Source organism: Sphaerodactylus townsendi, linkage group LG04 (genome assembly GCF_021028975.2).
Source record: "Sphaerodactylus townsendi isolate TG3544 linkage group LG04, MPM_Stown_v2.3, whole genome shotgun sequence".
NCBI classification, from domain to species: domain Eukaryota; kingdom Metazoa; phylum Chordata; class Lepidosauria; order Squamata; family Sphaerodactylidae; genus Sphaerodactylus; species Sphaerodactylus townsendi.
The window spans coordinates 94,391,991-94,419,754 of NC_059428.1; the positions used below are offsets into that span (position 1 = coordinate 94,391,991).

At 38.6% G+C, this 27,764-nt stretch overlaps 1 protein-coding gene across 1 annotated transcript in view; it reads right to left on the reverse strand.

Annotated features, from left to right (window-relative positions):
- The window catches only part of GABRG3 (gamma-aminobutyric acid type A receptor subunit gamma3), a 450,076-nt gene that overhangs the window by 200,319 nt on the left and 221,993 nt on the right, over positions 1 to 27,764 (reverse strand). The window contains exons 4-5 of the mRNA XM_048493606.1: positions 19,165 to 19,388; positions 18,383 to 18,465 (exon numbers count right to left, since the gene is read on the reverse strand). Of these exons, the coding sequence (XP_048349563.1) occupies positions 18,383 to 18,465; positions 19,165 to 19,388 (307 nt within the window). The remainder of the gene's footprint in view (positions 1 to 18,382; positions 18,466 to 19,164; positions 19,389 to 27,764) is intronic.

The window sequence follows — 27,764 nt, forward strand, 5'->3', positions numbered from 1 at the left end:
AGATGCATCACCTGCCTGCTGAAAACCTTAATCAACCCAACATTTCTATTAACTTTCACAAGTAACATTTCAGAAATACTGAGGAAATGATACATTTGGTTTCTAGATTCAGCTATGAATTATATTCAGTGGCCTTTATCCTGCATGACTGGAGCTGAACATAGATACCCAGAACAGCACATAACATTGTAATTGATATGTGCCAGAGAGACTAGATTTTACCCTTACATCTTGATAGCTCAAAAATAACTCAAGCAAACAAGCAAACAAAACAAAACACCCTTCTTAAATTCTCAAAATGCCTCATTATGTACCAGATACCAGATTCTGCATTTATTTGCCATATCTATAAAGAATATTGAAACATCTCATATTAGCCAGTAAGCTAAATGCACACACAGTAAAGACTAGATAAATAATTCTAGATAGCTCTTAGGAATAACATGGAATATTTATTTAGATAATTTCTAGCCTGCTTTTCTGTATGAAGTACTTAAGCTGGGTTATAAACTTAAAATACAAAATAGCAACACACAACCACAAAACATATTTTACCTGCTTTTTTTGCACAAGAAGAATAAAAAAAGTACACATCACAAAATACAATTTAAAATCTCAGTGGAACAGTAGTACAGAATTAGCCTCTTTGTGACTACTACTAGTGGCATATTTACCTGGGGACAAGGGGTATCCTCTGTCCCCAGACACCACTAATTTGGTCATGTCGGGGGCACCAAATCGGCCCCACACATGACCAGGAAGATGGCAAGTCCTGCTGCCTTGTCTTCAGGCACCCTCAACCCTGCCCATGTTGTCATTGACATGGGCAGGGTCTAGGGCACCCAGCTGCTGCCCCCGCTTGCCCCCCCACTGCCATCCTCCCTTGCTCCCAGCTGGGCTCCCAGCCAACAGTCCCTTCTGCCCTCACCTCTGGGGAGGCCAGAAGAGACTGCGGTGTCTCGACCTCTGAGAGCTGCTTTTATAAGCACTGAGGCTGGGGGCAGGGCTTTGGGAGGCATGGCCCCACCCACTGAGCCCTGTTCCCCCAGACTCCGTGCTTATAGAAACAGCTCTCGGAGGCCAGAGTGCTCCTGGAGGGGAGGCCAGAAGGGGTTGCCAGCTAGGAGCTGGGAGCCAAGAGCAAGGGGGGCAGCGGGGGGGGGGGCAGCAGTGAGGGGGGTGCCTAGAGACAATTGTCTCTGGGCACCGTTTCCCCCCGATATGCCTCTGATTACTACTACTACTGTTGGAAATAAAAATCTCCAGACAAATGATTTGTCTAATGAAGTCAAACTTTATATTTGCAAACAGAAAGTTTGGGGGGGGGGGAGGAAACATACACAAACAAAGAAAGTTACTCTGCTCCCAGAGTAAAACAAAGAAAGTTACTTTATAATACCTCATATTGCCCCTCCTTCTGCATTATAACAGTGGTAGACTTTGATTGGCAAGATTATAATTTAGGCACATATTACACATTTGATTGGACTGTCCTAACACAAAGAACTCAACAGAACACATCTTGGCAAGCAGGCCCTGAACAAACAAAGAACAACTGCAAAATATCCTATCTGGTCTATCTGAAAAACAAATATTATCTTGCAGCAACTCCTCTGCAACCCTGACCCATGAACTCGGCCTTGCTGGCTCGCAAGCCGAAACTCCCTTGACTTTTAAAACAGACAACCATTTTATATTGTTTTATAGACATTGCTACTTAGCTTTATAACTTTTACAAGTTAAATCAAACAGATAGTAATTTGTCTTACAAAATAGAACAAACGTAATTACAAACATAATTTAACAATTCCATAATTCCACACTACTTCTACTACAACAACATACACACACAATCTTCCAACCAGATATTTCCAGTTACAAACATTCTACTTGTCCTAGATTGTCAAAATTCATCCCTTCAACACAGCCTTACACAACTTCCTTAATCTCTGAAGCATCCAGGAGGCCTTTCTGTAAAACAGGAACAGTCACAGAGAACACTGTCTTTCAAGAAGGCAGAGCTAAGCTGCAAAGATTGCCAGAATTGCAATGCAGGCTCAGAGGGAGAGATGTTCTTTTAAAAAAACCCATAAGACTGAAAGGAGTCTAGGTAATTTGTTTTATCTACACCTAGCATAATGTAGTGGCTAGAAAGTTAGACTAGGATCAGGGAAACCCAGAAATGTATTCTCATTCTGCTATCATGGAAACTTGCTAGGTTAACTTAAGTGTAGTTGTCCAAGAAAGGCAAGGGTTGGGTAAGAAGCTGGACAGGAATTCTATCTATATGCTTTGGCTTCATAAGCCAAAAGTGATGCACACAAAAACTGAAAATTACAGCCTCAATAATAGTCATCCCTTCTGTCATTAAAGTGGATTTTCAAGCAGACTAACATGATTTCTTTTATCTACAGAGCACTTTGTAGATAATAGCCAGTTGCTGAGAGGTTCACTAGTTTTTTCTGAGGACCTAGTTGTAATAGGTCCTTAACTATTCACAACAACATCACTAGTTGATGCCAAGCGAGTACAATGGTGACAGAGTGCTCTTTACTACTATCACTTCTGCAGAGTAGACTTAAAATGAACTCTAGTTGATGTTCAACAGGCTCCAGCATTATTAGAGTTTTTCCAAATTGGTCTGGTTTTCATCTCAACCACTGCTTCACTATTGGATCTTTAGTAAATCAGGAAGCAGAATGGACTCCTTTCTGCAAGAGAAGGTGCTCAGATGCAGGGAAATTAGATTACCCACCCAGTCCAACTGGCATCCTGCTAACTGGTGGTTCTCATGGGAGTCAAACATTCAGTGGACTGTTCTTTTGAAATCAAAATAGCTCAAAGGTGACAAGTGGACAAAAAAGATAGCTGCTTCCTCAGTCACAGTCCTCCTTAACAGTGTATCTGGAGCTTTTAAAAGATTGTTACAACAAAAAGTGTTATACATGTTGATATTCTGTCTTAAGACTTACTGATTTGGTGTTTCTGCATGCATCATCAGGAGCCAGCATGGTGTAGTGTGAGGATTTCGAACCCATTCGTTGCAAGGGCTGGATAAGTCATAAATGTGACTTGGTCAGGCTGGGCCCAGGCAGGGTGAGGAGGGATAGCTGTTTCAGCTGGCCAGCTTACAGCAGGCTCGTCAGCCCTGATTGGCACAGAGAGGATGGGTATCTCAACTGGAGAGCATGCAGTGAGCTCACCAGCCCAAAATGGCATGGGGGTGGGGGGTGGGGGGTGGGGGTGGCTGCCTTAGCTAGCAAACCTGTACTAGCCTCACCAGCCGAGAATTCCACTGGGACATTGACTCTGTATTCTCATTTAAAACTGACAGGAAAAGAACCACTAGATCCGGCCAACTACCAACGAGTTTCCCATTTGGTGTTTCTGGGGAAGGTGGTTGAGAGAGTCATGATGGAGCAGTTGCAGGCATTCCTAAATGACACATCTTTCTTGGATCCATTCCAATCTGTCTTTCAGTCTGGTCATGGGATGGAGATGGTGCTTGTCACCCTCACAGATGACCTCTGGAGACAGCTTGATCGTGGTGGGTCAGTGCTGCTGCTGTTGCTCGATCTCTCAGCAGTGTTTGACACTGCTGACCTTGACATCTTGCCTTGCATCCATGGGGGTCCAGGGTATAGCCTTGAAATGGCTGGACTTGTTCCTCTGGGGCCAATCAATGCAGGTTGCGGTGGGAGGAGAGCTAACCTCTTAGATCCCCCTAGATTGTGGGGTCCCCCAAGGGTGGTTCTCTCTCCTTTGTTATTTAACATCTATATGCAGCCCCTTGGTCTGTTGGCCCAGGAGTTTGGGCTGGGTTGCCATCAGTATGCCGATGACACACAGCTATTTGTTGATAGATGGCTGCCCGTCTTCCACCCCAGGACAACTGACCAAATGCTTGGGAGCCATGGTGGACTGGCTCAAACTGAACTGCCTGAGACTGAACTCAGAAAAGATGGAGGTCCTGTGGCTGGGTGGGGGAGAGATGGCTGGATGGCATTTGACCCTTGATGGGGCTCCACTTGAACCAACTTGATGGTCAAGAGTTTGGGGGTGATCCTGGACTCTACATTGTCTATGGAGGTCCAGATCACCAAGGCTGTACAACTGGCAACTTTTCATCTTTGTCAAGTGAGACAGCTAGCCCCCTACTTATCATTCTCTGACCTGGCCACAGTGATCCATGTGATGGTCCCCCCCAGAAACTCCAGCATGGTCCAGAATGCAGCTGCTCGACTCCTCTCGGGGTTGCCTTGTCATGCACATATATCACCAGTGTTGCGCAAGCTGCACTGGTTACCAGTTGAAAGCCGGATCAGATTCAAGGTTTTAACGTTGATGTTTAAAGCCCTTTACAGTCTGGGCCCAGGAGTGTGACCACTTCCTCCATCATAACCCACAGTGGACATTAAGATCAGAGGGACTATTAATTACCCCTAGCCCACAGGAGGTCCATTTGGCTCAATGCGGGCCACGGATTTTTTGGCCTTGGCCCCCTCCTGGTGAAACAGTCTCCCAGAGAAGATCAGGGCCCTGTGGGATTTTATGGAGTTCTGCAGGGCCTGCAAAATGGAACTGTTCTGCCAGGCATTCCGTTGAGGCTGACCACCAGTTTCCCTTGGAGCTATGTGTTTTCTTAGCCCATGGGTGGGTTTTACTTCTCCTGCTTGTTTTTATAGCTTTTAGTGTAGCCCGGCTCATTAATTCCTGATCTATGAACTACATGGGTTATTTTATTTATTATTTTGATTACTGTTTCATCTTTTAAACTATGGTTTCTTTGTCGAAACAGGTTTTATGTATTGTAATTTTGGGTGTACATCACCTCAAGCCAGATGTGGGAGGGGCAATTAATAAATCTAAAAAAATATATTGATAGATAAAAATTCCCTACAGCTTATTTCCACCTTTCTCCAGGGAAGCTTTATCTTAACCTGTCCCCTCCCCCTCCCTCCACTAGGATGGGTGGACCAGGTCCAGATGCCGGGCCCCCTCCCCTTCCCTTGAATGTCACCCCACACTCCCTCCCCTCCCTTGCATGCCACCCCTCCCTCCACTAGGATGGGTGGGCCAGGGCCAGATGTCGGGCCCCTTCCCTCCCCTCCCTGCATGTCACCCCTCTCTCCCCTCCCCCCTCCACTAGGAGGGGTGGGCCAGGTCCAGATGCTTGGAGCTCTATTGATCTAAATCCCACCAGGTTACTACCTTGAAAATGGAGCTGTTTTAAATGTCCTCATTTTCAGGCTACCACCTTCCTGCATATCATAAAACACTAAATCAGAGATTTACATTGCAGGGGCTGCCTATACAAAGCATTCAGAATCTTTAACTGGTGCAAAACACTGCTAACTGGAGTGCTTCACAGGAACCATTTCTCTTCATCATGCTTTCATCATTGAAGCAACCTGCCAAATAGCCATGAATATGTTGACAAACAGTTTGTTGGAAAACTGGCTGCCTGTTCACAATTGACTAACAGGACATGAGTGGAACAAGTCAGTGGCCCTTTCCTTACAAGCCCCTGAAAATGTTTTGAAAACATTTGAAAACATTGAAAAACCCACCGTTTGTCTGCACTCACCTCCTTGAAGTAATTCCTGACCAACATTTTGTGTTTGTTCCAATTTTTTTTAAAAAAAAACTTCTGTGGCTCCAGTGCTACGAGGCCTCAAAGCCTCAGGCAGAAAATAAAAATATTTTAAGCTAAAAACCATGTGGAACTCTGTGGAGGAAATGTTTTATTTCCTTCCTGAAAACATTTTATTTGTGTTGTGCAAGAAGGACCAGCATTCAAGCATCGCTAGCCCTCACCCTCATTACATTCATGATGGGAATTCCAAGGCATGATAATGCTGGGCCTTGAAAAATGTTGCTGTATGAGTTGAAGTAGCCATCTCTGCACCTGGAAACGGACATGTCTTCTCCTTTTCTCCAGGAATTCCAGCCCACTTGGCACAGAAACAAACACTGAAGTGCTGATGGGGCTTTTTACCATAAAATTCTGTCCCCAGTTCTTTGCTGTTCTGGCTTCCACAAGCTGCTGCTGACAGTCTCACCAGTCATTGTTTGATTCTCAAGGGCTTGCTATACTGTTTGGGGGGTGTGTGTGTGTGTGTGTGTGTGTGGAACCATGAAAGGATTTTGCCTTGTTTGCATATTTAACTAAAGACCAGCTGCTCAAATGTGCTTGCATAATAGATAAAGCCTAAGACTCTGTAATTCTATATTGTATATTAGCAAAAAGATTATTGTATTATTTGCACAGTATTTCATTTCTATTGAAGTGGTAATGAATAGTGTTGGTCAAGGAACAATAAATAACAACAGAGAATAAGAATTAGCAGTGGTGCATTAGGGTTCTGGTATATTCCTTGTAAATATTTTGTCTAACCTAAGCACTGACTGCTCAGTTTATGAAAAAAAAAATCTCGACCATTGGATAATATCGCCTGACTGCGATTGTTATGTTTTGTTCGTAAATCAATAGAGTCTCATAGTGCAAATCCCAGAGTTAAGCCTGAAGTTCCCTAGCTGATGGGAATGAGCTAACAAATTTTAGTGCAATGTCTCTCATGAGACAGACAAGGTCTGAGAGAGAATTTGAAGTAAGCCTCAATTTGGAACAACAAGAAAAATCAATTGGAGTCTCCGTCAAAAAAAGTTAAAAACCTGTTGCATGGATTCGTTATTGTAATCTATATAAGCACATATCTGATTGCTAAATAGAACTATGAGAAATACAGCTTGCAAATTCTTTTGTAACTGTCATCAGATTGGACCACCACAGAAAGATGTTTAAATGGTTTTTTATCTTTTTTATCTTAAGTGACTCTGACTCTACTGGCCAGGGTCTGGGTACGTGTATGCCAGTATGTACCAGACTGCTGCTTCTGAGCACTGGCAATTGATAAGGAGGGATCATATTGTCTACTGGATGACACAGAAATAGACCAGGTAGAGCTTCCTAGTTGTGGATTTTTGTATGTACCAGTAAAATCAGCCCATGCATGCTACAGAGATGGCAGATTGTGCCCACCCCAGCTCAGACAGCCTGAAGAGAACACACACTATTTTCATCATAGAATCATAGAACTGGAAAGAGTCATGTGGGCTATCTAGTTGAACCCCCTGCTCAGTGCAGGATCAGCCTAAAGCATCCCTGACAAGTGTTCATACAGCCACTGCCTGAGGTCTGCTAATGAGCTCACCATTTCCCTGTGTTCACCTCCCTATCATATGAAAACAACAGGCTCCTTCAAACTTCTCAGTACCATAAAGATCCCATGATCAGGACACTGCAATAGTGCCAACATAGGGAGAGTAGGGGTGGGACTGCGTCATCTTATGTCCTTGAAACAGGAAGTTTGAGGTGAACATTTGAACAGTATCATGCTTTCAAAAAATTAAAGCTTCACTATTGCTTTCTGGATCTTGGGAAACAGCCAGCATACTGATGTAGGCTAGATCCCATTGACATGAATAGCAACAGATACAAATGACACTGTTCTCGTGTTGTATGAGCTTCAGTGATAGTGCCGCTGGTCTCGCTGGCACTTATGTTGCTTCTCACCTTGTTTGCACTCCTTTTAACACTTCTTACAGTTCTCCAAGGAAAATTCAGTTTTCATCTTCTTTACTTTTCTTTTCCCCTATTTTGGCACTGGGTCATCTTGTAAAGTTTAATTGAAATGCAGATATCTTTTCTTCCATCCACACAATATACCAAAAGCTGTTTTTCCACACAGAATCTCTGAAATGTTGTGCTGTAGAGGAAACTCTAGAAAAAAAACCTACTTTTTAATCAGTCTTAACTTAGAAGGAACTCTCATATACAAAACAAAAGATTCATGTGGTACTCATTACTGGACATGCCACTTATATGATGGTTGCTGGCGCCCCACAAGCTTTTTTTTATGAACAATGGCTCAAGTAATGTTCAGTATTGCTGTACAAGCTGTCCGACACACTGTAGAAGCATACAATATATTCACTACTTTTGTGAAATGTATTCAACAGTTTAAAAAAAATAAGCAGATTTAAAACACCCATTTTACAAAATTCAAAACACCTTGGGAAATGAATCCAGGCCCTCACATATTTGAAGGGTGTCCTTTACTAGGCAGCTGTTAGCAGTGCAATCCTAAGCAGCGTTGAATTCAATAGGCTCAGAAGGATGTAACTCAAGTGCTTAAGATGGCACTTGAAGAGAGAAAACAAACAAAAAATCCTTTTTGAAATGAACATTTCATACAAACTTATTTTATATTCTATCCTTTTCCAGCATATAACTAAAAATACTAACCCCATCTACAGCAAGGCAGATACATCACATGTCTTCCAGCCACATTTTCAGACGCAACATCGTCTGCAAGAGTTCTGAATTGTATTTACGACCATGGCACTATTCCTGCATTGTACTGGAACCAGTAGGTGCATTCTTAACTAGACAAAGGCAAAATGGGAGTAATTTCTCAAACATTTTAAGATATAAACACTGTCCTTTAGCAGTTTTTGACAGAATGCAATCTCTCCCCCTATGTGGTCAATTTGTAAATGCTTTGCCAAGAGGGAGGGAGAGATCATAGTGCAGCTTGCCTTTTCAAAATAACAATTCTGTCTGCAGGTCTGAAGGTACATCCCTAGTGTGATACACTGAGTGACCCCTCCCTTTCTTTTGTCAGAGTGCTTGCAACTGGACAGAGAAGACTGCACATCATGCTGTGAACTTACCTACAGGCAAGTTAACGGAGATCTGCAGAGCCTTACACAACATGATCTGTCTCTTATCAAGCAATGCTCTCACTCTAACATTATTATATTTGCCTTAAGTGACATCATCACACTTACTTTAGTTGAGGCCACACCAAAAACTAAGATCAAAAGAAAAAAATGGCACTAAAATTGGTTGTCAAGACACCAGCCCAACAGATTCTAAAAATAGGTTTTTTTGTTCAGGTTCCACTGAGAGCACAATTTCCTCCCTGAACAAGCTCACAATAAACAATTAGTGCAGCCTTATTCTTAATTGAGTTAGATGCATGAAGATGACATCATTATTTAAGCTTTACATCAGTCCTGAGGAAACAATATAGCAAAACAGTGAAAAAACCCTTGTTTATGGGATACTTTGATCTTGCTAATTAATTCCACCTTTCCAAGAACACTCATCCACAAACAAAACAATATGAGCTCATACTTTTACCAGGATGAATCATGCTAGACGTTATATCAAAGACTGACTCATCAACAACCAATGCCACCTTATTTTAATGTGATAATATAATTTTGTTTGACTGTTTTCCAACAGGATGGACATCTATCAATATATAAACATACACAGTATGATATTAATAGTCATCAATATTTTATTAAACTCTTCAAGTAAGGGTTATAAAAGAGTTTTCTTTTCCCTCCACTGTCTTTGTCTGATAGACAGAGGGGGATTTCTATGCATAAAAGAGGGCTTTTTTTTCCTCCTCAACTCCTTTCCCACCATCACTTCTGCCCTTTATTTCTCTATCTGGAAAAGATATTTATTTACCAAACTATATTTTAAAGTCATTACAGAACAAGAGCACTGGAAAACTATATCAAATCATTACAGGTATAACTGTTCCTTGGATTTTGGCTTGCACTCTTCTCATAGAGTGCCCAGATCTTTTAACACTTCCGGGTCCATCCGAGAGGGTACCACTTGAATCTATCCCAAAACTCAGTGAGGATTCCCATGTACACCCTTTCTTCATGCCCCAAAACCTTTATGGACCAATTCAGGATATCCAAATATCTTGCCCCTTTCTGGAGAGTGGGCAAATGACCACTGCCTCTTTCAGAAGGGCTGGCACTTTCTCCTTCTTCAAAGCAGGATAGACAAGGGTTCAGAGGACTAGTAGTAGGCTGCATCACTGCAAGCAGCTTGTCCACATCCACATATTGCTGTTCAACAGTGAAATCCAATCTTGTGCAGATCTGAGTGATCTAATCCCAAAAGTGTGCAGCAAAATCATCACAGCAGATACCAGAGGGTAACCTGGCAAACCATTAACCATCCTTAAAAAACTCTGCTTGCTGGCTACTTGCAAACACAATGAGGGCAGAAAAATATACCTTCTTCACCAGCACTTTGAAGGCCTGATAATGGGTTCTCATCAGTGCCTGGTTAGATCCACAATGCAGTTTCCGTCACCTGCACTCAAGCTCTCACCACTCCTGCTTCATTGTCTTCAGATCCCCAGTATACCATGGGGTCCTAAGGTCTCTGCCAGCAAAGCAAGGGGACTCAGGAGTGATCGTGTTGATGACCCTCCTGATCTTACCATTCCAAAGGGAGACCAGGGTCTCAACAGAAGCACAGGCCATGATGCCAGGAAAATCTCTCAGAGCTCTCAGGAATCCTAGGGATTCCATCCTCCTCCAAGTGTGGACCATCTTAATTGGTCCCCACCCCTGCAGTGGGGGAGTGATGTCTGAAGCCCAACCTTTACCAGCTAATGATCCATCCATGAGAAGGGAGTGATCTTAAGTCCCCCAACTAGCTGATCACCTCCAAACTGCCCAGGTTGAGAGCACATCCACTGGAATGTGTTGAACCAGAAACAAATTGAGACAGCCACATAATTGTCATGGTGACCATGAGGTCCCGAGCTAAACCATCAGAGGCATCCTTGATGTGGAAAGTTCAAATCTCTCAGAAACACTATACTGGGAGTCCCCAACACTATCTCCGAGACTGTCTCCGAAGGGAGGCAGCTGGGCACCAGGGTGAGGAGTACTCTAGCAGAAGTCTCAACTTGTCCCTCTGGCCAAGCACCAAGAATAAACTGGCCCAGGGTGGGAAGGTTGTCTGGTGAGTGTGATGGAATCTCAACACTGTCACTCCCCCATCCCACCCCACCAGCCTAGGCTGGTGATGCACACAGTAACTGGGTGGGGCAGAACTGGCCCCAGCTCGCCCACCCAGATCTCTGTGATGCACACCAGGTTAGCCCTTTCATCCATGATCAAGACCTTGATAAGGAAAAATTATTTTGGACTGACCTGGCATTAACAAGCAGCAGCACCAGGCCAGCGACCTGGAAGACATACACTCCTGCTTTCCCAGGAATGGGGGGCTGAGTAGAAGGGGTAATCTAGGGCTCCTTCTCTGAAATCTATCTCTGTGCACCCAAACATCATAGTGCCCCCTGCCCATCAGCACTGGAATACAGTCCCCAGGTTCACCCTCTTCTTCCCTACCCCATTCAACCAGTTCCCTGATCTAGATATCTTAGACTGATATGTTCAGGGTTAGCCCATTTGTGTTCCCATAGAGCTTTAAAAGCCAACCTTGGGGAGTTTGTTGAGTTCTGTCTCAGCTACAAATGAGTGTCCATGCCTCAGATTAAAGTAGATTTGAATGAAAAACAAATTCTGTTCATGTTTTACAGTAGGAACTAGTCAGCAGGTTCCCACCTAGGTTGACAGTTCTCTTAGCTGGCAATTCAGTTACAATTTGAAATGGGAGAAGTACATATATCACCAGCTGCAAAAAGTAAATATAACCTAAGGGAGAAAGAATTCAAATAGGCAAGTAGTAATGACAGACTTAGATAAGAATAGGTCCATTGCAAGACTTTTGGACTTTCTTATCAAAACAACACTAAGGAAATACCTGATAAGTTTCAAATACATCATGCCATAAAACAATAAAAGGATTTTTCTGCAATGGATAATTAATCTGTTGAACTCGATTAAAATATAATTGAAGTCAACAGGTGAATGGCAATAATTTTTAAAGGGATTAAACTTCTGCATAGATAAGAAGATTCCCTGTAGTTTGTCTTAAAAATGAAGCTCCCATTGTTCAGGACAAAGGTCAAATAGTAACAAATAGGATTTGTTAAAGAATATTTGAAGAAATGATTTTAACATTTCAGCTCTTCGCATTTTTATTATGAAGGAGGTCTCTTACATTCAATGAGATATACTCGAAAGTAAGTGTGCCTACTTGTTCTTGGTTATCATGCTAGAAACAAAAAGGCTGTTTTAGTCTGAATCGTTTGCTTTCTCAGAATATTTCATCATAGAAATAAATACCAAGTTTATTGAAACCTAAGTGCAGTTTATTTTTCATGGCATCCAATGTACAGCTGCTGAATAGAAGAAGAATAATCTGTGAATGTTTAATTGTCCTAGCTTAAACTCAATGCAAAATGCATATTAATATTGCCACAATTTGACTTTTTTCTTAAGCACTTGCCGTTAAATGTTTTGTTGGATTAAATCAACACTGAAAAAAAAAAGCTTGAAAAAAGATTAGAATTTGTTTCACACATGAATAGTTTTTAATTAAAACATTTATATTCCACCTTCCTCCTCCCAGGGAAAAAAACACACATGATGTGTAGTAAAATTGCCTTTGAACTGTTTTAAATTAATCTTCAGGAGTTAAAGATTTGTGTGTGTGTGTGATTTCCCCTTACAATTAAACTTTCCTAATGACATTTGGAGATGTTTAATATTCACGGTAAAATTCTAGGCATGTTTGAATCCCAGCATAATTTCAAAATTATGTCCTGCTTTAATCTCAAAGCTTTATTTTCAGAATTCTCAGGAATCAATTTGAGGATGAAGAATGGAATAATACAACTCAATCTCATCAGATCTCAAAAACTAAGCTAGGGAAGAATTTGAAAGGGACACCACCAAGGAAGACTCTGCAGAGGGAGGCAATGCCAAATTACCTCTGATTAATCACTGACCTTGAAAACCCCACCAGGGGATCGCTATGAATTGGCTGAGACTTTACAATACTTTATATATACACACACACTCAATTTTAAACACTGTTGCCAAAGGATAGCCTGCAATGCAGGGTAATTGCATACATTCCTCTAAATTGCAACATCCCCTGGGGGATGGGGCGGTATAAAAATCTAAATAATCAATCAATCAATCAATCAATCAATAAAATAAACATCCTGCCCCCCTGAGTTTACACCCCCTCTTCTCTCACCCATAAGATTTAGAACTGGTTTGGGATTAAGATATGGATGAGATGTTAAAATTGCCATCAGTGTATTTATTGCTTATTGAAGTGTTTTAATCTTTAATTTATTAACGTGGATTGATATGTTTTAAACATGCTTATAAGCCACACTGAGCAGAGGAGGGCAGGATATTAAGTTAAATAAAATAAATTAAAATAAATAATGTTAACAGATACTTCCTATGCTGAAATTAGAAAGATGTCTCTGAAATATATCCTTGCAATTGCACACACACACACAAAAGTCATTTCTGTCACAAACTCAGTCCTCAACTGCTATAGCTGCCTCACTCAATCTCACCTTTTGGTTTCCATGTTGCAGTGTGTTTTACAGAGAAAAAAGAAGAAGAAATTGTTTAAAACCTTTGCTTTTTACCTCCACCACCACATTTGGGATTTCTTTTTATGGTAGAAGATGCCATCACAAACCTGGATCCTTTTGCAGGAAAGGAAATCTATGAGTATCTGTGTGGGGTGTCTGTGCTTTTCCACCACTCCCTCTGACTCTATCTGTCTGACAGCTGTCCCAATGATGTTTTTCAGCACTGGCTTCCTCTAAAATAGCCTTGGACAAAATGTGGATAGGATTTCTCCAGGCAATCCATTCACATCCAAAGAACATGAACAACATATACATTTAATAACTCAACATAAATCCTGGAGAGCATAGATAACTAGAACAATTAGTATTTACATATAGCATTAGGCAAAATTCTTAAAAGATATATATATATATAAACAATCTTTATAACTAACATGTCCCTACTAGGAATGATTCCAAGAACAAGCTCCTTGGCGTCTTGGCACAACCTGACAAGGTCTGTCCATGATACCTGAACACAGAACACAGGCTAACAGATACATATATTTACCTGCATCCTGAGAGTTCCTTTTCTTAACCAATCATAATTTTGGGGTGCAGGCTCAAAGTATCCCTCGAAGCCTGCTCATGACCAATAACTTCCAAAGATTGGATAACAGAAATTGAAGTGACATCATAGCCTAAACAGGTTGGCCAAGTGGCGCAAATTGGCATCCCTGAGCGAGGTTTTTGGAAAACGGCAGCTTCCAGCCGTTCGCATGGCAGTGGCTGGAAGGCGCCATCCCTCCCCCCATTCCCAATTGACTTACCTTCCCTGCAACCTTCCGGCGTGTCGCCGAGGCCTGGGGAGATGCCCCCCTGCCCTTCGACTCCGGAGCGGTCATGCAGGGCAGGGGACATGTCCCCTGGCCTCAGCGACGTGCCGGACGGTCGCAGGGAAGATATGTCGATTGGGCAACGGCGCTCTGCGGTGCCGTCTTCCCTGTCGTTCCCGGAACCGTTCGTGCGAACAGTCCTGGGGGGGTTGGGTCGGCGTCATGTACGCCAACCCAACCCCCAGCATGGCCATGCGGAAGCGGCCCCAGATTAACTGGTACCCAGGGATTCTTCTTCCCTGTTTCTGGAAAATACATCCCTCCTTGGTTATATGTATGTGGCCCCTCAGCCTTGGCCCCTCAATAACTGACCACCAATTCTCAGTCTGTGTATATTTTTTGCGTAACACAGCTTCCAGGCTGACACACAGTTTTCAAAACACTTTTTCTCTGCAGTCCATAACAAACGTCTGTAGGAAACTTCAGCAAATGGCAGATAGCATTCAGAATTACTGAAGGCCATAAATGTCAGGTAGCAGAGAAATGAAAGTGAGAGCTTCAAAATTGGGCAGGAGAAATAAAACATTTTCTGATCTCTGCACAGCAAGCAGCGAACATTTTGAAAAAAAAATTGAGAAAAAAGATTGCTAGTTTAGCATATCCAAATAAAATGTTTTGAGGCTGGAAGAAAGTGTTTTAAAATGGTTTGGGGGAAAAAACTGTGCAGAGGTTGTGCAAGAAACTTTTTTTTATTTTCCAACCTCAAGACGTTCTATTTGTGTTGTGGGGAATGGGCCAAAGAAAATATAATCACAAGTTAATTATTAAGTTGAAATGGTAGTCTTCTATGTGTTTTTATAATCATTTTATTTACTCTGTATCTGCCTTGAGTTCTATAAGGTAAAAAATTGGCTAATAAATTTTAAATAAATAAATGTTCTACATGTAAATTTATAGCACTAAATTATAATTTAGAACTAAAAATTTGCTTAGATAACTAAAAGCCACCCAGTTCTAAATGAAGGAAATATATCCAGTTAAGAGCACTTTTAAAGATGGGGAAATCCTACTTTTTAAAGAATCAGCTGTTGTTTTCATGCACCCTTTGGATGTACAAAACTTAAGCCAATTACAGAGACTATTTACCATGGCTTTTGAATGCATTTTAAAAGCAAAACAAAACTATTTTGCCAAATTCAAACTAAATGGAGTCCTAATGATATGATGGGACTGAAATCTGAACAATCATGTTAATAATTAAAAATCTGAACAATCATGTTAATAATTAAACAGAAAAAGGAAGGAAGGTTATTGTGCTTTGTTTCTGTAGAGAACATTGACACAAAGCTCAGGTTAACCAAATTTTAGAACTATTTGAACATTTACTCTATCATCAAGGCTCTGAGGCATATTTGCATATAGTTTTGATACATACTAATCAGAACATTGAAAAATCTGGTGGTCAGTTCATACTTACTGAAACTGTATAAACATTCAAAATAATGTGTTTTCCTGTTCAACAACATGGTGACCATACGTATCAGGACAATCTATGCACAGTTGGAAGGCTTTCAATACACATAGATGTAATGTCTGAAAACGACTAAATATTACTTCAGTTATATCCAAACAGCAGAGTAAGGACGATATGTACCTTATGTCAGCTCAGTAGGAACTGAAGATTTTCTTTTCTAAACAGAGCCATAAACCATAAAGTTTGGATTATTTAACTCCTTAATAGACTTGCACTTTAATTTTAAAAGCAAATGTCACGCGATCTCTGAATTCATAGCTGCAGAGTTTACAGGGAAGTTGTTTTGGTTTTCTGCAATTCATGTTTAAAGGACACGACAGAGCTGTATGAGATTTCTATAATTCAATCCAAATATTTCTTTAGACAGTCATTTTTGTAATTAGTATGTGGATTTATTTTCCTTTGCTGTTCCTTATGCCAGGAAAAGAATACCTACATAACGTGGCCATTCTGAATTTCTTCAATCCCAATTTAGAACTTACATCTCCCACAAAGATTTCACTTGGCACTTACCCTCCTATTTTTCCTTATGTAACTCCATAAAGTGACATGCACCGTTGTTGGTGTTATTGTTTAAGAAAGCAGGTTTACCACTATAGTGATGAGTATTCCCATAAGGAAGACACTTCAGCCAAGCTATAATCAATCACATTTTTCTGCCTGTGAGTGAGTGGTCTTGCACAAATAGTCCAAAGAGAATGTTGACTAAACAGCCTAAACAGAAGACTTGGGTATGAAAGGGTTGGTTCTTCACACAGGTCATTATCCTCCCCAGCAGGGGGAACAATTTGCCCTCTGTCCAAATTGCAGAGGGTTATGGAGGGGAGGGGGTTGAGTCTAATCTCATTTTCCTCCTCACATCAAGTTGCTCCTTTCATCCTTCTTACCCTTTGTCTGAATAGCCCTCAGCAGCCCTGACTACATCCTCCTTGACTCTGAGAACTTAAGCAGCCTCCTCAATGCAAGTTTCTCCCTCTGAATCTGGTTCCTGCAGAACTATTTCCCTCCTCCTCCCTCAATGATGCCCCCCCATTTACTAATGTCTGTGGGATTGAAATAATTTAACAACAAGTTCTGGTGGTGGGATTAAAATAATTTAATAACTGGTTGTTTACAAGTACCATTTAACAACCAGCTCTGCCAAAGTGATGTGAACCAGCTGAATCCCACCACTGGTTACAGGCCTCCTGGCTTCTGGCTACCATTAAGGCATGTAGGTGTGTCCCTGCAAATCAGCTGAACTGTGTGGCAAGACTGCAGCTGGAGGTAGGTGCCTTGCTTGGCTCTGGCCACTACCATACTAGAAAACAGAGAAATAGTGGAAAAGTTCTTATTAGAATGTTGAAACGGACTGGAATAGTTTGCTTCAGAGATTACATATTGATAGATTCCCCCACTCACTGAAATGTTGTTCAGCTGCACACTGGAACTCTCATTTCCACTACTCCTCAATGACTTTGGGAAGCTCTCATCAGGTGGATAATGGCTATTCAGAGGGCTCTGATTCATATCCTTTATATTATGTTTCCTTTATAATACACAGAGGTACTTTTCATTGCACCATTATATTCTTTTATTAAGAACATGTATCACTTTTCAGACTATTAAATACCTGTGTTAATCTTGATTTTTCTTTTATTTTAGTTTTAAAATTGTGATTGAAGGCCAAATTTACAGTTTAAATATTGAAATGAAAAATTACTAGTTCAACAAAATTTTGCTCACTAACATCTTGTGTACATTTCTCACAGGTCAATTTGTCAAGTAAATAGCACTGTTTTCTGATAATTCAGCAGTTCTTTATAAGCACAGATACTACACTATCCTTATATACTGCAGGATTCAGATCCACTCCTTTGGATCTCTGTGATCTTGCAAGTTTGGTTCCTCCACAAGAGATATTGAATTAAATAATGATGGTGAAGAAACACAGAATAGTCATGTTTTGAAAGAATTACTGTCACATTGGCAATGGTCTTCCTGAAATGATCTTTCATGCATATTATTCTGGCTAACATACACAGCAAACAAAATATCACATGAACAGAAACATTGCTAATCATATTTGGATAACATTTGGATGTATTTGAATGCATATTTGGATGCATTCTCAAGCTGGGGCTAAATGTTAATTAAAATATGGCATCCCATTTCTCTACAGAGTTCCTTTTGGTAGCAGGGCTGTTGAGGGCTCCTCCAACAATGATAAGATTTCCTGTCTCATATACACAAAAAGACAGACAATACCTTCCATTCGTAAGTGGTAAGCTAAGGAAGACATTTTGTGCTTACAGATGCTATATTGCTTTGACTGACACCAGGAAACTGGTATAAACCTGTAACACACTAGAAAATGAATGTGCCTTTATTTGTAACTCCGTCCACAACATCCCACATTTAGCTGGAGATTTTTTTGTTTGCTTCATTGTATGTACATGATACCTTAAGTGAATAGAAGTCAGATTCAACTCCTGAGTCCATTGTAAATGAGACAAGAAATTATTAGCAGTTCTTCCATTCTGTCACAATGCTGCAAGCTTTAAACGTCCTGCCACAAAGGCAGATGGGAAAATGTACACATTCAGCAAATACAAAAGTGAATACCTTGATCCATGAACTAGCAAATTCATGATTTTATGCAAAGCTTTGTAGATATATATACTGTAGATGGTACTTACAGCTGGAGAATACCAGGGGGCATGAATGCTTATCCATTGGGAAATTATGTAATTGCAGCTGGCATTCAGCATTGATGGTAAGCCTGTGGAGAAATCAGATAGCAGTTACTGTGTCCATGCGATAAAAAGCGAAAAGATTATGTCTTTTACCATGGAGGCATTTCAGCAGTTTGATTGTTAAAAGAGCTCTTTAGAAGTTTGTTATGGTATAGTTTTTAAATATATTTTGCTTATATATGTTGCATTATGGATTGCCCTCACAGTATGAAGAAGCCACAAAGTATTGCTCCTTTCCACCATGACCTCAAAGAACATGAAAGCTAGAACCTCAACACTGAAAATTGCTAAAGGAGAAAAATAATGTCAGCAGCACATCCAGATGAACACTTCTAGAGGAACAAAGGCTTCTACCTGCTGAGCTCCATTTCCCCCCTTCTGCAGCAGCCTAACATGTTCTTTCCTAGTCCTGTTCCTAAGAGTCCTCTCTCCCTCAGAAAAAGGATTTTGTGGGGCATTTCCAGCTGCCAGAGGAGAGGGCAGATGTGAAAGTCCATGCTTTACAGGAAAAAGTATTTGCACCATGGAAACATTAGTCTGATTCCAACTCTATGTCACCATGCGAGGAACTGTTCCCAGTTACAAGCCACTCTGAGGGCTACCAAAGCATAGGAAACCAAATCCTCAGGATTAGAGTGATTGTACTAATGCCAGAATTGGGCAAAGATCTCTGGAAGAGTAAACAAAAATCTTTAAATGTTTAGGCACAAATGTTTACTTCCTACCTCAATGTGTACAGTATCTTGCCATCATTCCATATTCTCAAGAGCTGATTTGGTGTAGTAATCCAATGAGCTTCTGCAGTTTTAGAATTCCTGAAGATAGTATCTGGGATCCAAATTAACCCAACCATATTGCTGTTGAGGGTAAGACTTCTTTTCATGGTGCTGTTAAAACGAAGGCGGCTGTCAGTCCATGTCTGAGCAAAAAATATATCAATTTGATATTCCTGAAATAAAAGAAGAATCAAACCAAATGGTCACAACTTGATCTGAGCCTGGTCATGTTTGTGAACATTTTCAAAATTTCTTTTTACATTTCTTCCATTTCCCTAAATAAATTCATGTTAGGATCAAAATTATTTGTTGCACTTATATTTCTTATTTTTTTCCCCCATGGGAATCAAGAAAGAGAGCTCAGAGACATCATGGAAGTCAAGGTAGAGATCCAGGCACAGATCAGACCCAGATCTGCTAAGATTCAACATCATGCACCTTATTATATGAAAATACTCTGGTCCTGATACTAACCTAACTTACAGATATCGTTCATAACTGATTCTTCATAATTTAGCCAATGATAAGAGCATCACAATTAAATAAGCCAACAAAGGGGAAACTGTGGTAGTACTTAACACAGAAGATTATGTGTTGAAGGACGTTTACAATTGAATTACATACAAAGATCCCACAGACCATATTTTGTCATTAAGATTACAATAAAGTTGTATTATTAAATCTGATTACAGATAATTTGTATGAATTTCTAGTTAAAGAATCACCCAGGGTCCCTGTGTTCTACATACTTCCTAAGATACACAAGTCCACCTTCACCTCTCCCAGCAGACCAATAGTTTCTGGCTATGTATCTGAACTCATTTCTCCAACCTCCAGTCTTATTTCAAGGATACTAGAGATTGCATCAGCAAACTAGAGGGTTTTAATTACCCTCCAGGGTCAGTATTGAAGACAATGTATGTGGGGGCTCTGTAAATGAGCATCCCTCACAATGGAGCCCATGAAATACTTATTGAGATTTTTCAAAATAGATCAGAATTGTGCCCTCCCATTTTTTTCCTTATGGAGTTGGCTGGCATCACGCTGGAAAAGGGTTATTTTAGGTTCAATCAATAATTTTTCTGTCAAATCAAGGTGGTTCTATGGGGTCCAGCATTACTCCCAGTATCACCAACCTGTTCATGTGCAGACTGGAAATAAATTTTATTTGCAACAAAAATTACAATCCGTACTGGTAAAAGATTACCATATATAAATGTTACATTGATGATATATCTGCCATATTTTCTGATTTCACATCAGTACCCAGGTTTGTGGAGTGGATGAATGAAATATATCAATTTATAAAATTCAGCCACATTTTAAGCTTTGGTGAGGTAAACTTTTCAGATACTACAGTTTATGTTGGTGCTGACAGAAAATTAGCATTCAGACTATTCCATAAGCCCACCAACTACAATACAGCCTTGCACTATACCAGGGGTAGGGAACCTGCGGCTCTCCAGATGTTCAGGAACTACAATTCCCATCAGCCTCTGTCAGCATGGCCAATTGGCCATGCTGGTAGGGGCTGATGGGAATTGTAGTTCCTGAACATCTGGAGAGCCGCAGGTTCCCTACCCCTGCACTATACGTTGCACTATCCTAGGTCTCCCAGGAACAGCCTCTCTTTTAGACAACTAACTAGGATTAAAAGAAATTCCACCAGTCCTCATGACTTTGAGAGGGCAAGATTACAGCAATATTAGAATTGGGGTTTTTCAGATTATACATTGGCAGGGGCTTGAAAAAATATCAATGATATTAATCACCAACACCTAGAGTGTGTGTGACAAGTAATAAAATAAATATTGCTCTAGATTACACTCTGAAAGCTAATAGAATTAAACAAATTCCATACAAATATTGGCACATCTTATCTGAAATCCCACTAATAGGTTTCACCACTATTAGGTTTCAGGTTTTGATTAACTCAGATATTTTCCATGCCTCCCCCACCAATGAAATAACACAGGGTCACTTTCAGTGCAGTCACTGTACTTCCTGTGAACCCTCCATGAATATTCAGGAGTTCGTATACCCGTTTACATGGTTTAAATGGCAAAGAAGACAGTTTTCCACTTGTGACACAAGGCAGTGTGTGTATCTGATCACGTATGTGGGAATGACATGCAGGACCAACAGGACATTTTTCCAAAATCGGAAGTGCACAACTGGAAGCCCCTTTAGTGCAGCACTTTGTCCAATATAACCATATTGATAAAGATTCAAAGTTCTGTGTCCTCTACAAATATCAAAAGAAACCATATTTAAAATATTTTTAAAATACATTTATTACAAATGGAGACAAAATGGATCTTCAAATTACAGAGTTGCTCCTCATGGAGATTAAACACAGAACTTGATTTTTCCAGTTTTTCATAAAATTATAATTTTAATGACATCTATACTATTTCATTCTGATCTTTAGAATTAGGTTGGTTGTCATGACTATGGCTCATTCTGCACAGCAGATTTATAACAAATTGCAATTGTTATAAATGAACTCATTTCCCCTTGGAAAACGAATTCATTTATAATGATTGCAACACGTTATAAATCTGCTGTGTGAAATGAGCCGTTGTCTTCCTTACACCTGTAAATGAAAATATACTTGGATTTGTTTTTTGATTATTATTTATTTTGTAGTCTTACCTTTAAAAAGTCAGCAGTTGCGACATCACAGCTGCTTCTCATTAGTGCACTTTCTTAAATAAGATCTTACAACATACTTTTTCCAGTAGCAGAAAATGGAATGTGGATCTTAGCCATGTATGAGTATATATCAGATTTTTTAATAGTAACTTTTTAACTGTAAGGGTTTTTTTTACCTTTTCTGTTATATTTATGAAATGCATATGCATTTGAAATGATAGTTCATAGTAAGAGAAGAAGTTTCTCAAGTCAAAAAGATGGAAGAAACAATATTGAAGCTAAATCAAGACATGAATGAAACAAAAGTCCAAGTAAGGGATCTAAGAGAGGAAACTACAGTGCAAACCAGAAAAGTAGAAAGCCTGGAGGACAGAATACTGTACATGGAAATAAAACAAAAAGAACGAACTATAAGAATAAGAGGAGTACAAGAAATGGAAAATGAAAATTTAAGATCCAGAATAGTTCCAGTACTTGCGGAAGCCATCAATATGGAAGAAGATGACTTTGACATAGAAATAGATGACATTTTCAGAATAAACTCCAGATTTGCCTTGGAAAAAAAACTGCCACGGGACATCCTGATCAACTTTACAAAAAGATCAATAAAAGAAGAAATCCTCCATAAACACTCAACTCAAAAAATCCAACTAGAAGGACAAAACTTAGTTATCTACAAGGAAATCCCTATCTCAATAAGGAGACGACGAAAAGAATATGCCCCATTAACGGATACCTTAAGGAAAAAGAACATTTTGTATAAATGGAACCAAATTGAAGGAGTGACTTTCACATTCAAAGGGAAAAGAGTAAACATTGATTCGATACCAAAAATAGATGAATTCTTAAGGAAAAATAAGCGAGAACTGGGTCTAGTATAGAAACTACAGTTGAACAACCTGGTAAGAGAATAGTCTCATATTTAGATGTTTATCTGTTTAGTTAAGCTATAAGGGCTAATGTGGATGTATATATACATATACATACGAAAAAAAGGGGGAGGGGAGATAGAAAGATATATTTAATTGACACATTGGACAATGTTGATTGTCATGTTTTGTTTTCTGATTAATTTAGCATTTTTTTACACACTGTTTAATTTTTCTAAACAATGTCTGATTTTTTTTTCTTTCTTCTTCTGGTATGATTGGTCATGGAAAGATCTCTAAAATGAAGAATAAGCCAACCAAGATGAAATTTAACATACCTTGAATTTCACCCCCTCCATTTGCCTCCCCTCACAATTTACAATTCACAACTAATAATCTATTTACTTTATTACAATCTATTTTTTCCTTTATTTACTTTTCCCCTTGCCTTTATACTTTTTCCCTTGTCTATTTACTTTTCAAAATTATGTTTAAGAGGAGATTGGGTACCTCCTCTCCCACCTGGTTTCAACTGAAACCTTTTAAAAACTATACTTATAAGATACCTATAGATACAGAAATAGTGGTTAGCACACTAACTTAGCATTGTCTTCTGAAATTGTAACTGTATTAATTAATGAAAATGCCTTTAAAATTTTTCTCAAATAATGTGAACGGGATGAACAACCCTGGTAAAAGAAGACTTATATTCCACCACTTAAAAAAACAAAACTGTGATGTGATATGTCTGCAGGAAACACACATTAAAAAGGGCTTGGAAAGCCATATTCAGAAAGAATCCCTAGGAAAGTGTTTCCATAATGGCTATAAAAGAAAGAAACGAGGAGTTGCTATCTATATAAAAGATATGTTATCGCCAACAGAAATCTTCAGAGATAGCGAGGCTAGAATTTTGGCTATAGAGGCCATAGTAGAGGGAGAAAAAATCCTATTCGTAGGTATATATGCACCAAATAACAATAAATCTGAGTTTTATGCTAGCCTGTCAGATTTCCTACTAGACCAAAAACAAGAAAATATCGTAATTTTGGGGGACTTTAATGGTGTAATAGACACAACGATAGATAAAAGTAACCAAAGTAAAAAAAGACCAAAAAAACCGAAAACTGGGAAGCTTCCAAAATCCTTCAATTGTCTCATAGATTTGACCCAAACAAAAGACATTTGGAGAGAAAAGAATAAAAATGTTAGAGATTACACATATTACTCATATAGGCATAAGTCCTCATCGAGGATCGATATGATCTGGGCAACAGGCAATTTGTTAAGAAGAACAAAGGAGATAAAAATTGGGCCGAAAGTGATATCGGATCATGGATCCATTATATGGGAAGTAGAAACGCAAAGGAAATACCAAACATGGAGAATGAAAGATTGGCTTTTAGATAATGACAAAACGGTAGAGAAGCTCACAAATGAATTGACAGAATTCTTAAAAATTAACAAAGGCTCTATTCAGGATAAAAAATAATATGGGAAACATGCAAAGCATACTCAAGAGGTCTACTAATACAAAATGAGTGTATAGTTAAAAAGAAAAAAGAAAAAGATAAAAATATGATTCTCAATGAAATTCGACTGTTAGAAAGGCAACTCCAGAAAAAACCAAAAAGTAAACAAACTAAAGATAAATTATTTATTAAAAGACAGGAATTGCAAGGTATGTGGTCAGATGAAATGGCAAAAAATTTGAAGTTTATTAAGCAAAAAATTTTTGTTTTGGCCAATAAACCAGGAAAATGGTTAATGGCCAAAATAAAACGAGAAAAAGAACGGAGACAAATAAATAATTTAAAAATAGGTGAAAAAATCACAAACGATACAAAATTGATTCAAAATGAGTTAAAACAATACTTTGAGAGACTTTATGAAGAAAAAGATCCAAAGTGGGAAAAAATTCAACTATACTTGGAAAAAGAAAATATTCAAGAATTGAGTGATAATCAACGCAAAATTTTGAATGAACCCATTTCTATAGATGAAATTAAAATTGCAATTAAAAAAGCTAAACTAGGAACATCTCCAGGACCAGATGGTCTTCCTATAAAACTTTACAAAAAATTTATAGATATACTGTCACCTCAACTAATGATAGTGATGAATGATATATTAAAAAAGGGATCCCTCCCGAAATCTTGGGAAGAAACCTACATCTCCCTTATACCAAAAGAAGAATCAAATAGTCCACAACCTAAAGATTTTAGACCGATATCGTTGTTAAACAATGATTACAAACTCTTTACATCTATCTTGGCCGAAAGATTCCAAAAAGTAATGAATGAATACATAAATAAGGATCAAGTAGGGTTTTTGAAAGGGAGACAAGGGTACTATAACATACGATCAGTACTAAATATTATCGAACTGGCAGAAAAAAGAACAAAAGACCCACTAGCCATAGTATTCTTAGATGCCGAAAAGGCTTTTGATAAGATTAGTTGGAATTTTATTAAATCTATAATGAGCAAAATGAATGTTGGAAATCTCTTTAAGAATGCGGTTCATAGTATATATGACAAACAATTTGCAAAATTACAAATTAATGGCAATCTATCAGAAAGCTTTAACATCCATAAAGGAACAAGACAGGGTTGCCCATTGTCACCCCTATTGTTTAATGCGACATTAGAAGTATTGCTAAACAAAATAAGAGAAAATCAAAATTTGGAAGGAATAAAAATTAAAAAAGAAAGGATAAAACTCAAGGCATTTGCAGATGATATAGTTTTGTTTGTAGACAATCCCCAGGAAAAACTAACTCTATTATTACAACTAATACAAGACTATGGGGAAAATGCAGGATTTACTATTAATAAAGAAAAGACCAAAATGTTTCTATATCATTTGACGAAAAGACAAGAGGAAAAATTAATAAATATGACAGGCATATCTCAAACCCCAAAGATAAAATATCTCAGAATTTTTCTTGAAAAAAGGAACAACAATCTATATAGAAATAATTATGAGAAACTATGGCGAGAACTAAAGAAAGATCTAAATAAATGGGAAAATTTAAACATCTCTTTTTCCGGACGAATCGCCCTTATAAAAATGATGATATTGCCAAAAATGATGTACTTGTTCAGAAACATTCCAATTATCACTTCTGCTAAAGTATTTTCAGAATGGAGGCAAACCTTATCAAAATTTATATGGAATAACAAAAGACCGAGAATTAAATACACCTCACTAATAGATGTCAAAGAGAGAGGGGGCTGGTCATTACCCGATCTCAAACTATATCATGACACCAATGCTTTGATATGGATTCGAGACTGAATCACGTTAACAAACAACCAAATTTTACAGTTGGAAGGACTTGACAACAGTTGGGGTTGGCATGAATATCTTTGGCCTGTATCAAAAAAATCGATGGCAAACTTCAAAGATCATGCCATACGAAGACCCTTGTTAATAATTTGGGAGAAATACAAAAGGACTCTTTATAGTAAGCTACCACTATGGGTCTCCAGATTGGAAGCCTCTCAAAATAGACAATGCTATGCAAATAATGACTGGCCAATATATAAAAATCTAATAAGATGGGACAATGACAAACCGATTTTGAAAAATAGAGACGATATTCCAATAGGAACAGATGACTGTCATTGGTTCACCTATGCGCAACTCAGAGAAGCCTTTTCGAAAGATGTACAAGCTAAGGGGTTTGAACGTAAATTTACTAAATTGGATATGATTCTATGGGAATCTGAAACTAAATCAATAAGTAAAATATATAAACTTCTCCTAGAAATAAATTTGGAACATGAAACTATAAAGGAAGTGATGATAAAGTGGGCCCAAGATATAGGCAAAAATTTGATGTATAAAAATTGGGAAGAAACATGGAAAAATCACGGTAAATTTACTCAGAGTATGGATTTGAAAGAAAATTTCAATAAAGTATTTCATAGGTGGTACCTTACACCTCTTAAATTAGCGAAAATTGATAAGACCAAATCCCCGTATTGCTGGAAATGCAACAAAAAGATAGGTACATATTTCCACCAATGGTGGAGTTGCAAAAAAGTGAAAGGGTTCTGGAAAAAAATTCATAAAAAAGTTCAAAAGATCTTGGGTCAAAAATTTCAAATGCTACCCGAAAATTATCTATTGGGAATTTTTCAAGACAATGAGAAGGTAGATAACATCAAACTGTTTCTATACTTCTCAACGTTAGCAAGAATCCAAGTGGCCAAAACCTGGAAAAATAGGAAATCTCCTAGTCTTAATGCTTGGTTTAAAGCGGTAGTGGAAATTATGAACACAGACAAACTTTCTGTAAATTTGAAAGACCTGCCACTAACCAGCTTTCACAAAACATGGGAACCGTTTATTCAGTATTTGAAAAAACAATAAATTAACTGAATATATAAGCATAAGATTATTTATTGGTTATGTAAAATTGTACTGGTTATACTCTTCATCTTATATTAATTTTCCTTTTTTTCTTGTTAAAGCAAGTAGAATTTTGAATGGAAGTCTTCAGTCAATACAAAGGAAGAGTCATCAGATCTTTTTTACGCTTTATTTTAATACAAACATTTACATGTAAATAAGTTTTATATTCTGACAGTACAATAGTAGAGGCACTTTGATTTATATAATAGTTTAAGGAAAAAAATAGAAAGAGAGAGAAGAAATATACAAGTTAATAGGTTTATTATCAATAGTTATAATAGATGTATATAGATGTTTTTGTTCTTCTTTTCTTTGATATCTCAGCGGTTGCAGAGGAAGCACTTGTTTTTTAATCTTGTAATACAAACCTAGCTATAATGGTAGTAATCCATGTAATTGAGAACTGTTGTGTAAAGTTAATCGTTGGTGTATGACATGACAAGGAATAATGTAATCTTAATTTTTTTGTATATATTTACAAGTTATAATAAAAGCTTTATTAAAAAAAAAGAAATGATAGTTCATCAGTTCAAATATATATATATATATATAGTTCAAATATATATATATATATACACATTGCAAGCCTTTATTGGCATAGAC